Source organism: Lagopus muta, chromosome 1 (assembly GCF_023343835.1).
Source record: "Lagopus muta isolate bLagMut1 chromosome 1, bLagMut1 primary, whole genome shotgun sequence".
NCBI lineage: Eukaryota > Metazoa > Chordata > Aves > Galliformes > Phasianidae > Lagopus > Lagopus muta.
In genome coordinates, this window is record NC_064433.1 from 111,209,487 (window position 1) to 111,223,747 (window position 14,261).

Here is a 14,261-nt window from a genome sequence, read left to right on the forward strand (position 1 = left end):
ACCAAAGCTTAGTACATTTACTGTTACACAGCAGCAACAAAGTTCCTTTCGTATATGGCAGTACTGCTTTTTCAACACTCAGAGTAAGAAGTGTTAAAAACTTAGATACTAAACAACAACAATCCAATTGTACAGAGGGAGAAATTCTGCTTGGTAAGGTTACAGATTTCCCACTACATCAAGCTACACATTCACCACCATATAACATCACTCACGAACGTTCAGTTTCTATGCACTGGATGTTACATCGTCAGGAACACGAGCATTTGCTTTACTATTTATTGGCTTATTTGCGGAAGACCAAAGATTCCCTAACAGCTGTCCTAAACAAACAGAAAACTGGAACTGGTGATGGGGGAATTCAATCTGTAGGCACTTTGAGGACTACTGCTTTAAAGTGTGCCGTCGACAATGAGGTACTGGGTGTCGCCAGAAAATGACCACTGCCAAAATGCTGCGACAGTCAAACGCATATGAAACTTTTTGCTTGTACAACATTTGTTAAATACAATTTAAAATTGTTTTGCCCAGAGTGAAACAAAAACAAGAAAAAGAAAAGAGCATTGCACCTTTTTACTGTAGCTGTTTAAAAGCAGCAGCTGCAACAGACAACGTAGGCTATCCTTCTTCCAAGTCACAAAGACACACCAAGTCCTCAGCTTGTCACCTGAAAAATGACTGCTGCTGCAGTCACCTTCCGTCAGGGGCAGGGGTGTAGATGATTGAAAAAGTCACAGCCTTAAAATGTCACAGGTTTTACACGTCTCTACAATCATTGCACTGTTAAAAGTGAACACATTTGGCAAGGCTGAACTAGAATATTATATATTTTACCTATATAGTAAAAAATACGTAATAATAATCACCTCTGAGATAGCTCGTTTAACAATTACTGGTCCAAATAAATAGGAACTATTTCAACATCAGTACTCAGGCCAGCAATTTTTGAGTTAAAACTTTCAAGAAGCGTTCCCAAACATAAATGGGAAAAAACTTTACCCAAATTTACTAAGTCCAGGTAAAATGGCATCACTAAAAAACTATGAAAAAATCTGAATTAACTTGAGCACTGAGAAAACATGGAAGCATAAAAGTGATCGTTGCTACATAAGCGTATTCTAAAATCTTCTGTGTCCCTAAAAATGCCTACGAATGCGCCTGCGACTGAATTTTCCTTGGTTCATTTCAAAACTACAGACCTTTAATTAGATAAGCAGCTTTGTTTCTATCAACTCATTTGTAAAAAACACCATCAAGCTTGTGCTCATTAAATATATATATGTATATATAAAAACATACAAAAAGTACAAGATAAATCACATTAAGAAACTTTTACAGTGTAATTGTCCTGATTATTTTATTCTGATGGGCCAATTTTTTATTTTCTCTTTTTTTTGTGTGTGTGCACAGAAATCTCTACATGACTGTTGTTCCAGAACTCAGCACAGTGCCACTGCACAGAATCCTTTCTGTGCGGTCCATTAAAAAAACAAAAAAAGAACAACAACAAAAAAAATCAACACACACCACAGGACAAAACATTCTTCTTAAATCAAATTCTATTTGTGAATTCAGCAAAATAATTTCTATAAAATAAAACAGCAAAATATTTAAATAGTATAGGGTGGGCTGTATCTGTTTTGCAGGGGTATTTGGTTTTTAGACAGGTTCCAAAAAATTACACACATTCAAGTTACCAATTTTCATTTAAATACAGTATTTACTGATGCGTTTCTCGAAGTCTTTAAACAAATGTTTATTCTGGAATAGAGATACCTCAGAATTGTATTTGACTAACCAGTAGTTTCTCTTCTCATTAAACCCTGCTTCTAACGTTAAGATCTCCTGCATATGGATAAAGAGCTAAGACAATTCTCGCTTTCAAGTAGAACTGTGAACGAGCAGAAAACCAGCAAGTTAACTTGGTGCAGTGGCACTCACAAGTACTGTGTGATTTTGTTGACTTCCACTTCACTGGGATGCAGTAGAAGGAAAGTGTTAGAAGTTTATCTAATAAGCTCTACCAAAGAAACAAAACAAGCACACCAAATACAGTCTATTATGCTCCAGGCATCCTGGCATAGCAAATTTTTGCATATTTGTTTTAAATCTTTTAAATTCCTATTACTGAAAACTAAGTGTTCTTTATCCCACCCAGAGACAGAACTGTCAAACATCAGATGTGAGGAACATATGTGAAACTGAAAACCACTTGTTTGTTTGTCACATTTTCCCTCCCCATTTTATAGTCTAGGTGTAAGAAGAAAAAGTTCTGAGCGATACAGTTGTCACATTGGGACAACTGCTGTCACTTTTTTCCCCCCTCGTTGGCTACACTAACTTGGTGTGAAGCCATGCTAAATGTTACAGCATAACTATAGCTTCAAAGTGATTAACCTAATACCAGAATGAAAAAGGCAATGAAAAAAGATCTAGAAACAATGTTACATCACCAATTTTCCACATCAACCAAATAATTAAAAGTTTACCAGCCATTACGTTGCTCATAGTAAAATCGACTCCAGTGGCAAAGAATTAACATGAAACTATTTTTGTGGTTGACATGGATAGGCTTTTTCATAAAGGAGTTGATCCAACTGCCGTGAGGCAGGCAACACTGGTCGCAGAGCGCAGCAGATATATCAAGAAATTATTTTTTGTTTTTTTGTTTTTTTTTGTAGATCTGTGAGTCTCATCAAGACAAAAAAAATGTTTCTTGCTTAAGAATTAACAGTCAAACATTAATATACTATATACACCTTTGCCATTTACACATTAGCATCAGGCCATTTATTACAAAACACTATACACTTTCCACTGCAGGCGGGTTATATATTGACAGCAATTTTCTGCAGATAAGACAGTGAATAGACTCTCCACTCCATGTTGATTAGGAATAGTTTTTCTAGTTTTAAATATTAGCCAGACACAGAGAAAGGTTGGACTGTAAGGCCTGGGTGCACAGTCTTGATGGAGCAAGTTAATTGATTATGTGCATTTCACTAATCTTTTGTCTGAGGCGGGGAAACTTCTTCACTGCCTTCATAGTTTTCTTGTGCTCGTTGGCCAGTTCGCTGAGGGTTGTTCATATGATGTGCTGCCGGGCCTGTATATGGCTGTCCATGCACATGGTTATTCTGGAACAAAGCACAAACATTTTAAAAGGACATTACATGGAATCTGCAGACCGTTCACTAACCAGTTACTGGGCTTTCACCTCTCGCTTCAAACTACTGAGGAGTATCTCTGAGCACACCCAACATGTGGTGTGGCAGTATTTGCAGGAACGTACACAACAGCGTCGCCGTTCCTCTGGATCACATCCTTCACTTACCTTTTTAACTAACACAGTGTAATTCGATTTTCAACTTGTAAAGATACAATGATGAATTAAACAGTCATTGTAGCTTTTGACTAAAGAACATTTACATGCAAAGCAAAAGCAAGAAAAATGGGCTGCCTGTGTGCTCTGGATATTGAGCTGTGCATATTTTATGACCAGATTCAATTGGTGTGCATGTTTGCCTTACGACAATGGAAAAAGCAGACCTGTATTTATGTAACATACACTGATGTATGGGAAAACTTTAATGTTACAGAATTGAATGAAATCTAGACCAGTAATTTTCTCCAGGTGCTCTGTCCCAACTTAAAAAGCTGTACACACAGCTGACAAATGAAAATACCTCATCTACCTATTGTTTTGCAGATTTTAACCAACTGTGGAGAAATCAGAAACATGAATTAGGAATTGTGTGTGTTAGTGAAAAATGCCACCTATTGCAAGGAAGTGAACACATCACACGGGTAACGGTGGGGTTACATTACGTGTCTGAACTCAGGAGCTCAGAAGGGAGTGGGAAAATCTGCACAACTTACCAACTGCTCTGCTGAGAACACCAAGTAAGGAAAGCAAGATGGAGGGAAAATGGGTTTGGGCAGGAGAGGAAATTAAATTAGCAGATTCAGAATAAATAAAATTAATTGGAACAAGAAAAATGGGAACTAAGTAGGGAACCTACCAATTTAGTCAGTCAAAATATCTGGTAACGATTTCTTTTAGATCTGTCTCTCCACTAAAAGTTTAACTAAGCAGCCATTCAGCCTGAAACAAATTTACATGTTGTATGTACTTCAAATTTGGAGATCAGTGTTCATTGCACATAGCAAAGATATCCACTTTTATGAAAGCCTTATCATCAACTCTAACCAAAAATCAGGCCTTGAGCTTGATTCTAAATTTAAAAAACGAGAAAGCAACTCACAAAATATCAACACAAACAAATACCAGAATCTAATTTTGTATGCATAAGCCTGGGATGACATCTGTCCCCCTGCTGTTTCTATGGATGATTAATCTCTGATCTGGTAACATTAAAATTCTCTCATGAAAGTGATGGGAACACTGTTTCTGGCAAAATGGATCTGAATCTGTATTTCTCCAGTGGTGATATCTGATAGTAACATGCTTCTGGCTAAACACCTGTAATGAGAGTTACCATGAATGCTAACGTTAAAAGCTAACCCAGGGCTCTGAGTAATTCTTAAGCTTTTACCTGTTGATACTGGGAACCAGGTGAATGGGGATACAGTGGTGCATCTTCAGGTGGAGAAGACTCATGTTCATCTGGAGCATCAGGATCATCTGGTTCCTGAAGTTTTAAAAACATTCATTTACTCAGGTAAAACAAATTAAGATTATTCTATTCAGAGAACCAATGCTTTGTGCAAGAGACCCTTTCAGGCATGCTCTAAGAAAAAACATTCCCCCACCCCCAGTGTCACCTGTAGCTCGTATCTATACAAGTGATATAATATGTATAGATAATATATAATAATGATTTGTATTAGGGTTATGATGTACTTGTATTAAATTCCCATCTATCAACATAGTACTGGAAAAATAGACTGTAATCATTTGTAATCTACTTCAAACAGTTAATTTCAATTCTAGGCCAATTCTTTAACTGACGGATGTCTGTAAAACCAGTGGATAGGAAGTGGATAAAAACATGAGTACATAACTAAAGCTAACAAAAGTATAACTCCTCATCAATCATTTGTTTATAGATATATTTACTCCAAGCTTTTAACCCATGCTGAAATAATTCTTTACCTCCTCTGGGCAGAGTTCACAAGCTTTTGCAAGAGTCATTCTAGCACTGTGTGATCTCTCTAGGAAGTAGCCATTTGATGTTTCATTGCTTTGTATAGGTGGAGACCAATTATTATAGGTGTATTGGGGATTGCCAGTGTATGGTCTACGCTCAAGCTCATCTCCAAGCCATTCCACCGCCCAGGTCCATTTTCTCTTCAGATCTCCATTACTCTGCAGATACAAGGTTAGCATTTAGAAATTATTTTCTCTGTACTTCAAGAGAGGAATACTTTTTCCTTTCAAGAGAAACCAACTGATATGCTGTCGTTCAAAAGACTCATTTTTTCACAATATAAGCTTCAAAACTGAAGTGTAAGAGGATCTGCAGTTGCATCACATGAACACAAGTATAATCAAGAAACTCTGAATTCAATAGACTGACCATCTGATATCAGAAGGTTTACATGAGTTTTTACTTGAAGGCCATAATTTTGTCAAGCCAGTGAAAACTGAATATATGTATATATATATATATATATATATATTTTTTAAACAGACAGTGGGAAAAAAAAACAGCAGCAAGAGACAACAAAATTTACTACCTGAAGGATCTGGTAGGCTACAGGGCAGTTGCTGAAGAGGGCTACCATGCATTTTATACATTGGTAAGCTCTTTTCTGATAATGGTTCTTGGAGCGTTGAATGGTGTCAAAGAGTCCATCCCTGTCATCTGGGATTCCCTTAAGCGCATTGTGAATCCTACAAAAATATTCCAGTGTTAGAAGTCTTCGCTTAGAGTGTAATTATAACAGGGGTAAATCATATTATGAATATTCTTATTTTTGAAATTAGGAGACTAACTTGACAGGTTGCATACAGAATGTACAATTTCAGCAAGTATTTGGTAATGTTTAAGCCAGTCAACAGTTTAAGCTCTTTGAACAAAATAAAACCAATCACAGCAATGTTTTTTTTGTGTGTGTGTTGTTGATTTTTTTTTTTTTTTTAATATAAACTGCATTTACAAAACAGTATTTTTAAGTTCGTTATGTTCCTACAGAGTTTGAAACAGTTAAATCCTTGACAGAAGGACTATGTTACAGTTACAGATCTTCAAGATAAAGCCTTTTAGATGCAGTTTCTCTGAAGAGAGGTGAATGGTACATGCAAGTGCATAAGGGACTTGGACAATCACTGAAACCAAACACACATTCTGTGCCTTCTACTCTTTAGGGAGCAGATAAAGGAATTAACTGACACACTCAGTTTTTGCACTATTTCCCAATTTACTTAGTTTTGGTTTTGAAAAAAACACTGGAGGAGAACACAGCTCCTAGACTGTCAAAATCTCTAAGAGCTAAATTCACTGTAGGACCAGCTGTTGACCTCTTTCCCGTTCAATTTCTGACAACAATCAGCAAAGTCTCCAGGCAGCTGACAACCTAGGCCTCACTCCATGGACTGCACTGCACTGCTCTAGCACATGTAGTGATGTGCAATAAAGCCAATGATGGGACTAGAAAACAAGTCTTATGTAGAGAGGCTGAGGGAACTGGGACTGCAGGAGGAAGCTGAGGGGAGACTTCATTGCTCTTCAACCAGACCACAGCAAGAGGAGCATGGGCTTCTTTTCTGAGGTGACATGTCATCTTGAAAATCTTTTCCAACCTAGGTGATTCTTCTCTATTCAGTTCTATGACTCACCAAGAAAGTAAAATGAGCTTCAGTTGATTTAATGTATTGGCACACGGTAATATTATCATCCCCAAACTGGGGCATTAACTTGTCAAATCACGATGCCAAAGAATGGCAGCAGCCATCCCAGTAAGAAAATACAAGAAGCACTAAAGGATGCACACTGTTAAAGAACATATGATTCTAATTTTCTGGAAGTTATATGCATTACTATTTACTATGGACAGTTACACTGTTCTTGACAGCAAGAAATCAGAAGATGACTGCAGTTGGACACTCTATATTCCTCTGCTGCAGCCTAGAATTAATCCAATGAAAGCTGCTATTCTTGAGACTACAGTCTTGAATACAAAATGATGTGTACCTTCAATATAATAAAAGCCACACCACATTCAACCTCTTTCATATCTACATTATTTCAAACATAGTACTAATCTAAACAAGCTTGCTTGCCACCTACATTTTCACCATAACATGTTTTCTTTTACTTCATACTTCCTACAATATGCCCATCCTCCAGTGTTGGGTGGACTTTGGACAGGACATCTGCTTAGAAGGAAGTACATCTAACAAACTGCTTTATATTTGCATTACATATCTATGCAAACATGAAAAGCCCACGTATGATGGGTACTCTCATCCCTTACCTTAGGAGTAATTCCAATAAAGAAAATGAAGAAACCCCTCCACCCCAGCCTTCGGGTTTTGGAGTGTGGTAAGCCAGATTACCACCCTCTCTCTAAATATCTTCTACAGTAAGGCTAGGCAACTGTTGAAATCCTGAGAGTAGTCTACATCTACAGGGATGTATTTAGAGTTCACTCCAACAACTTCACTGTGGCAGACATTTTTAAAGTCAAGCGTGCTCTTACTCAAAATATTTAAAATACGCATGGGGCACATGGCTGCAAATTATTTAGTAAATCCAGTATTGCCAATATTCATCAATTATGAAACAGAAATTTTGAATTTTTTGTATAGAACGCTGACTACATTTATTTTGTGCTACCTCTCCTATTACTGTGTAAAACTTCTGAGGAATTAACCTCTAACCTCTCAGACAGTCAGACAATCATTTACAATCATTACATTTTCCTAATCTTACCTTTCATAAGCCTCATTCCCTAGACATGAAAATTTGGTTTGAAACTGGGTGAATATTTAATATTTTACAAGATAAAATTCTACTGAAATGCTATCACACAAAATATTCACATCTACGAAATCTGCTCTTCTCCCAGGTTCACACTTCACCCACGCCTTAGTGTCATTCCTATGATTGCTACATGTATTAGTGAGGCCAGAATATCACTGAACCCTCTTGAAATGAGATGCTTCCAGGAATCAGTCTAAGCAATCTATAGTAAATACCAGTATGTTTAGCTTAACTTCTTCTCTATATGAAAAATCTTGAATTTATAGGACTGAGTAGCAAATTTCTCAATAGTAAGGAAGACAGGTTAAAAAAATACAGATTCAAGTTGTCTTGAAATTTGTGATAAAAAGAAAAAAATGCTTTATTCCCTATCTTTTGTTCTAAAACTAACCTCTTGAAAGGATTAGCAGCAGAATCACTGGGAGAACTGGCTGCACCAAACACAGTGGTAACAAATGATGAAAAGATAGGTAACTACAAACCTGTGAGTTTGCCAAGAATCCTCAATTAATAGGATTTGCAGAAGCAGATCCAAGTAAGGTCGAAGCTCGTACGTGTATGAATATGCAACCTTAAAAAGTAAAAATGTAGAGAAAACAAGAAAGCATTCTTCAAAGTATGTAGATTACATAGAGCAATACAATAATACAATTAATTTGAAGTGAATTTTATAGTAACGTATGGGATATTTCAAGATGCAAAGCACACTATTATTACTTTCAATGCTGGTAGCATCAGATTGTTTTCTAAATTCATGGTAGGTTTTGTAAAGGAGAAGTGTTTCATCATGAGTTTCTAACACAACTGAAGTGCCAGGCATGATACACAGATAAGTTATCTTGAAAAGTACCTTCAGAAAAGTAAAGTTACAAAATAGTATTTTCCACTGATATTGTTACTTCTAGTCAGTATGTTCAAGGTTATACTAAAACAGAAAATATGCAGCTAAGTAAAACATCAGTAAATTGACTTTCACTTTTTTTTTTTTTCCAAGAAGGATGCAGAAAAACTTCACATTTACATAGATAATGATTAGCTAACTAAAGTTAAAACAAACTATTTGGAGTAGAAAAGTGTGATTAACCTTATAAAAATTACTAAGGAAAAACAAAGCAGTTCCAAACAATGATTATTTCCTGAGCCTGAAGCCAAATACGTTTTACAAACTTGTAGGAAAAAAAAAAATGACCTTACATGCAGAGTCAAAATAAATAAAAGGGAGATTTTAGAAAATATCCCAAAGTTTGATGCTAATGAAACAAGCTGTTAGATGGATTATGAATGGAAAATGAACAAAACGCACTAAGGAGATCAACCTTGTCTATTTCTTTCATAGAATGGCTTCAGTTAGAAGGCACCTTACAGGCCATTCAGTTCCAACCTCCCTGCCACAGGCAGATCAGGCTGTCCGAAGTGCCATCCACAGAGTGGCTGAACAATTCCTGGGTAAGTCATTCACACCTACTGCTTCACCATCCTCACAGTGAAGCATTTCCTCTTAACATCTACTCTAAACCTACCCTCTTCTAGTTTAAAACCAATAGATTATGTCTATCAGTGCACTCATAGATAAGCAATTCCTCCCCACTGTTCTTGTTGGCCCCCTTTAGGTATTGGAAGGCTGCTCTAAGGTCTTCCCAGAGCCTTCTCTTCTCTAGGTGGTATAAGCCCAACTCTCTTAGCCTGCCTTCACAAGAAAGGTGATCCAATACTGTTTATCTCTGTGACCCTCCTCTGGACCCAATCCAATAGGTCCATACCATTCACCCTGCTGGCCACCTCTCTTCTGATTGAACCTAGGATATGTTTCGTCACCTGGGCTGCAAACACAAACTGCTGGCTGAGCTTCTCATCCACCAGTATACTCCCAAGCCCTTTCTCCCACAGGGGTGCTCTCAGTCCATTCATTCTCTAGTCTACTTATATCCGAGACTGCCCTGACCTGAGTGCAGCATGAGCATATAGTGAAGTATCACTATACACCGTTCAGCTTGCTGTCATCCGCATTTTTGCTGAGTGTGCACTCAATCCCACTCTGACCACATCTCCAATATTAAGTACTATCAGTCCTAATATAGACCCCAAGGGGCAAACGCAGAGCCCTGAGGTTCATCCTTAACCTTGTGCTCCTAACTCAAAAACATTTACTGCTTCCCTAAATTTATAAAAGGACTTCTCATAATACTATGCTATGATGCATACACCCAAGAGTAAAGAACACTGACAAAAGATACTGCCTTAAGGGAAATTTCTTTATCAAGCACCTGTTCAGTATTCAGTAAGACAATTCCTATACATAAATACAGTATCTTGCATCACACACACTCATATGCTCATCCTTATCCTAACATTTGTTTTTACCTGCCACAGAAGTTCACTTAGGACAGTGGAAGAGAACTGAGGATTCTCCCAACAGCAGAAACGAAGCAATTTGATGGTCTCTTCAGAATTGCTGCAATCTTCAATAATTTTCTTCACGTAACTGGTTCTCACAAACAAAATGTCTGCTACGTTCTGCTGAAGTGCCATTATGGGTTGAGATAAATTAGGATCACCGTAGGGGTTGGTAAGTGGAGGATTACCTGCAACAAGCAGTTATTCTAGTAAACAAGATCTAAGTCACTGTAACTAATCAATAAACAACAGAAAGGGGAAAAAAAAAAGAAAAAAAAAAACACACAAAAACACAACAGTCAATTTGCTTTGAAACATGCAATGGTACGAAATAACTTTCTGACTGCAAAGCTGGACTCTTGCTGACCAAGATAAAGCTGCTACTCTCTGATAAAGTTACACTGTGACAACCAAAGCAGAATATCTGAAGACAGATTCATATGCAAGAGAAGGAAATGCTGGAGGTTTTCTCAGTGAAAACCTCTTACTACAGAATCTGCTTCCAGGCTTATATAATACAGTTCAAATCCATCAAATTTAAGGACACATTAAATCTACCATAGGAACAGCTGGTAGAAAACTCCAGTCTGAATCTATAGAGTGTAGACAGAATACTGTTCTTGAAAAAAAATCAGAATTAACACAACTTCTTCAGTAGTGTTTATTTTGTACAAAGAAAGACTGTTCATTTGCTCCTGATGTTTATTGATGCAGCAGTGTTACATTTTTAGTTATTGAATATGAATAAAAGTCCGAAGGAGAACCTTCCTAGTTTATTATGCTAAATCAAAAAATAAATTAACTCTGCAAATAGTAATCATAATTAATAGTCATAAAATGTTCACATAAAACACATTTTTAGTATATTATGAATACAGTGAATATATTATTCATTTTCAAAAGCAGAATATCTTCTTGCTGTTATCATCAAATAACGTACTGGAAATAAAACCAAATCAAAGTTGCCAAATGGTTCTGCAGCTCATTATAGCACAATAAAATGTTCAGTTCATTAATTCTTACTATGGTACATTCTAGCCTATTGACTTTACTGCCTGACACATTGAGCCGTAACGAGTTTACCACTGAATAGCTTCTCTAGAGATTCCTAATTAGGTTTTCTAAAATATACTTAATATAGAACGCATACAGATACAGGTTATAAGACAAGCTATAAAATTCATCTAACCCAATATTCTGCCATCATTTCTCAAAAGTAACTGCGCAGTGTCTTCAATCAGTGTGGATATTAATGATTTATTCTACGATAATTTCTAGCTGATTCATTTGTAAATCAAAGTGCTGGATTCTATTTGTCTTTCAGACTGCAAATGAGCACCAAGTGAACTTTCAAGAGCTATCCAAAGCAACGTCTCTTCTCCAATAACCACTCAGCTGCTTCAGAGCCTGGTACAGCTTCTTCCATGCACAGCGTACTCTGTCCTGGTAGCATGAAAGTCATTTATTATTTTATTTCCTACTCAGAACCAAAAGATCTTTATGCAAGTCTTGGTGATCAGTTTAAACTATTCTAAAATCTGTAATATTTTGCATCAACAAGTAACTACTTCACTATCTGTTTTCTTCTATCTTTATTTAATAAACCACGAAGTACAAACTCTAGAACTGATTTTTGTTTTATATGTTTTTAAGTATGTCAGTATCAAATCAATTTTGTGTGCAAAAAAACTTCAAATGAAAGGAGCTGTTAAACACGGAAGGCAGGCATTTTTTCAACTAATTCATTTTATATATGGTAACAAAAGGTGCACAAAATACATTTATTAATATATACAATTGATCTAAGGAAAATGTAAAATTCACTATACCATTGATAGAAGACTGCATCCGCGATGACACGTTGCAACATCGGATCAGTTGGGACACAACAGTGTACAGCTTCCCCAGTTCAGCATACTGGTACTTAATTGGAGGGCCTGGACCTTCGTCCAGAGCCACAAGCATGAAGGTTGCAGGAACATTTAGTTTCAGAAGTTGTGTCTTCTCTGCTACACCTACAGAGTGAAAATTTTTTTCTTATTTCTAGCACTGACACACATTTTTCAGAAAAAAATACTATGCAGTTGGTAACTTCTCAGTTACTGGGTTTTAGTGTAGTTATTACCTATTCTGGAAAAGAAAATCAGTCAAATGTACACAAAATTATCTTCAGTGTGATCTTTTTTCAGCTGAACAAGAGTTGTAAATGACAGCAATTTCTTAACAGTACTCATTAGCACTTGAGTAACTAGCATTTGTGTTTATTTTGGAACAAAAAGTTTCTTTTTTTTTTTTCTTTCCTCCCAGAGGTGATCATTATGTGGCCCAGTAGATGAAGACCTCCACAGTGTATTTTGTGATTTTTCCACTATGCCATAGATACATCAGTTACAAATTTAAGACATTTCCAACTGTGTCATACTACACAGTAAGCGCAAATAAGCATGACAAAAATCAGTTTAAGACAAAACAAAAACAAAAAAAACCTGCAACACCAATCAATAACCCAACTCAAACATCAGTTGGTTTTACTGCAAAGGTGCCTTGCACATATCTACCATTACACCTGGTACATGTCCCTTCTGATCTTGTATACTGTTTCTCAGTTTAGCTGTAAGTCATGATTTCTCACACATTTGCACAATTTTTTCTTATTCTAAAACAAATGAATCTTACCTATCATCTCTGTAATAAGAGGAAGGAATCCAGAGAGCACCTTATTAGAGCTCTCTTACAGTACTTTTTTAGTTATGTTAGCTTTGTAATTACATTCTTTATAGAATGGGCCTCTCTTGCTTGAATTACTTAATCTCTCAAAACAGGAAATCATATTCACAGTACTTAAGAGTGTAGCAGGAAGAATGTACTGTAGCTTTTGGTGAATGCACACTGTACATCCATACAGATGCCATCAGCTTGTACACAGTATATACAAGCACAACTGGCTGACTCAAATTGCTTAATATTTCCATGTTTATCTTTGTGGGGTTTCAAATGCACTGAATGACATAAAAAATTCAGAAAAAATGAGTCAAAGCAGAAGAATCCCATCTCTTTTCTGGAATGACATTAAGTCCAGCCATAGTGGAATATCTACCTAACAAAAAGATTTATCAAAATAACATACAGTACAGGTGAAACTGAAGTAATTACCTAGAGTTACACTACAGACACAAAATTAATTCCTTTTGTGATGACAGACAGTTTTAAAGAGCTTCCAAAACTTTGTGCGTCATTTCTACATGGGAATATTAAAATAACTCAGTTTGGATTGATACTCTTGTTTAACATTTTAGGCACAAAGGAATCCAACAAAAACTCAGACTTTTAGCCTGTATGAGGTGATAACCAGCAACAGCTGAGCTGCTCAATATATGTTATAAAACATTGTAGAATTCCCAAGGGAACAGTCTTCTGACTTCATACTGCTTCACAGAGGATTAGAATATTTTACATTAGATAAGAGGAAGAGTCCAACAGACTGCTATGGAATAGTACTGTATAATTTGTAGAAAATGCTGCACAGTGCTTGATTGCACAGGCTACCACATGAGAAATGGTCACTGATAGAGAATCCAAGTAACTGGGAAAAGTAAAAAAAGTTTGGTGAGAAATTTACTCAGTCAGAAATTGTGACTACCCTCTTCAATCTGGGAGTGCAGAAGCAGTATTTTATTCATTCAATTTGTGTTTTACTCCTCTTAATTGCTCTTCCTGAGTGTAAAAGTATGAAGCACAATGTTTTAACTCACTTCAGAAACAGTTTATCATTGATTTGCAGTGTGAGGGTAATGCTATGTGAAAGCATAATACGGATTTTCACATTAATGTGAATGGAGCTAATTCAGTTTAACAGTAAGAATTACCTTCAGTTACTATTATTACTTCAGATACTATTTTATCAAGTTCTTAGCATAC

General features: G+C 36.4%; 1 protein-coding gene across 2 annotated transcripts in view; it reads right to left on the bottom strand.

Moving 5' to 3' along the window:
* Positions 1-1,541: 1,541 nt before the first annotated feature.
* Positions 1,542-14,261, bottom strand: part of USP9X (ubiquitin specific peptidase 9 X-linked) — a 98,907-nt gene continuing 86,187 nt past the window's right edge. For both annotated transcript variants that reach the window (XM_048937615.1, XM_048937608.1), the window contains exons 39-45: positions 12,173-12,358; positions 10,311-10,531; positions 8,432-8,520; positions 5,701-5,857; positions 5,117-5,329; positions 4,557-4,652; positions 1,542-3,137 (exon numbers count right to left, since the gene is read on the bottom strand). In XM_048937615.1, the coding sequence (XP_048793572.1) occupies positions 3,003-3,137; positions 4,557-4,652; positions 5,117-5,329; positions 5,701-5,857; positions 8,432-8,520; positions 10,311-10,531; positions 12,173-12,358 (1,097 nt within the window). In that variant the 3' untranslated portion in view covers positions 1,542-3,002. The remainder of the gene's footprint in view (positions 3,138-4,556; positions 4,653-5,116; positions 5,330-5,700; positions 5,858-8,431; positions 8,521-10,310; positions 10,532-12,172; positions 12,359-14,261) is intronic.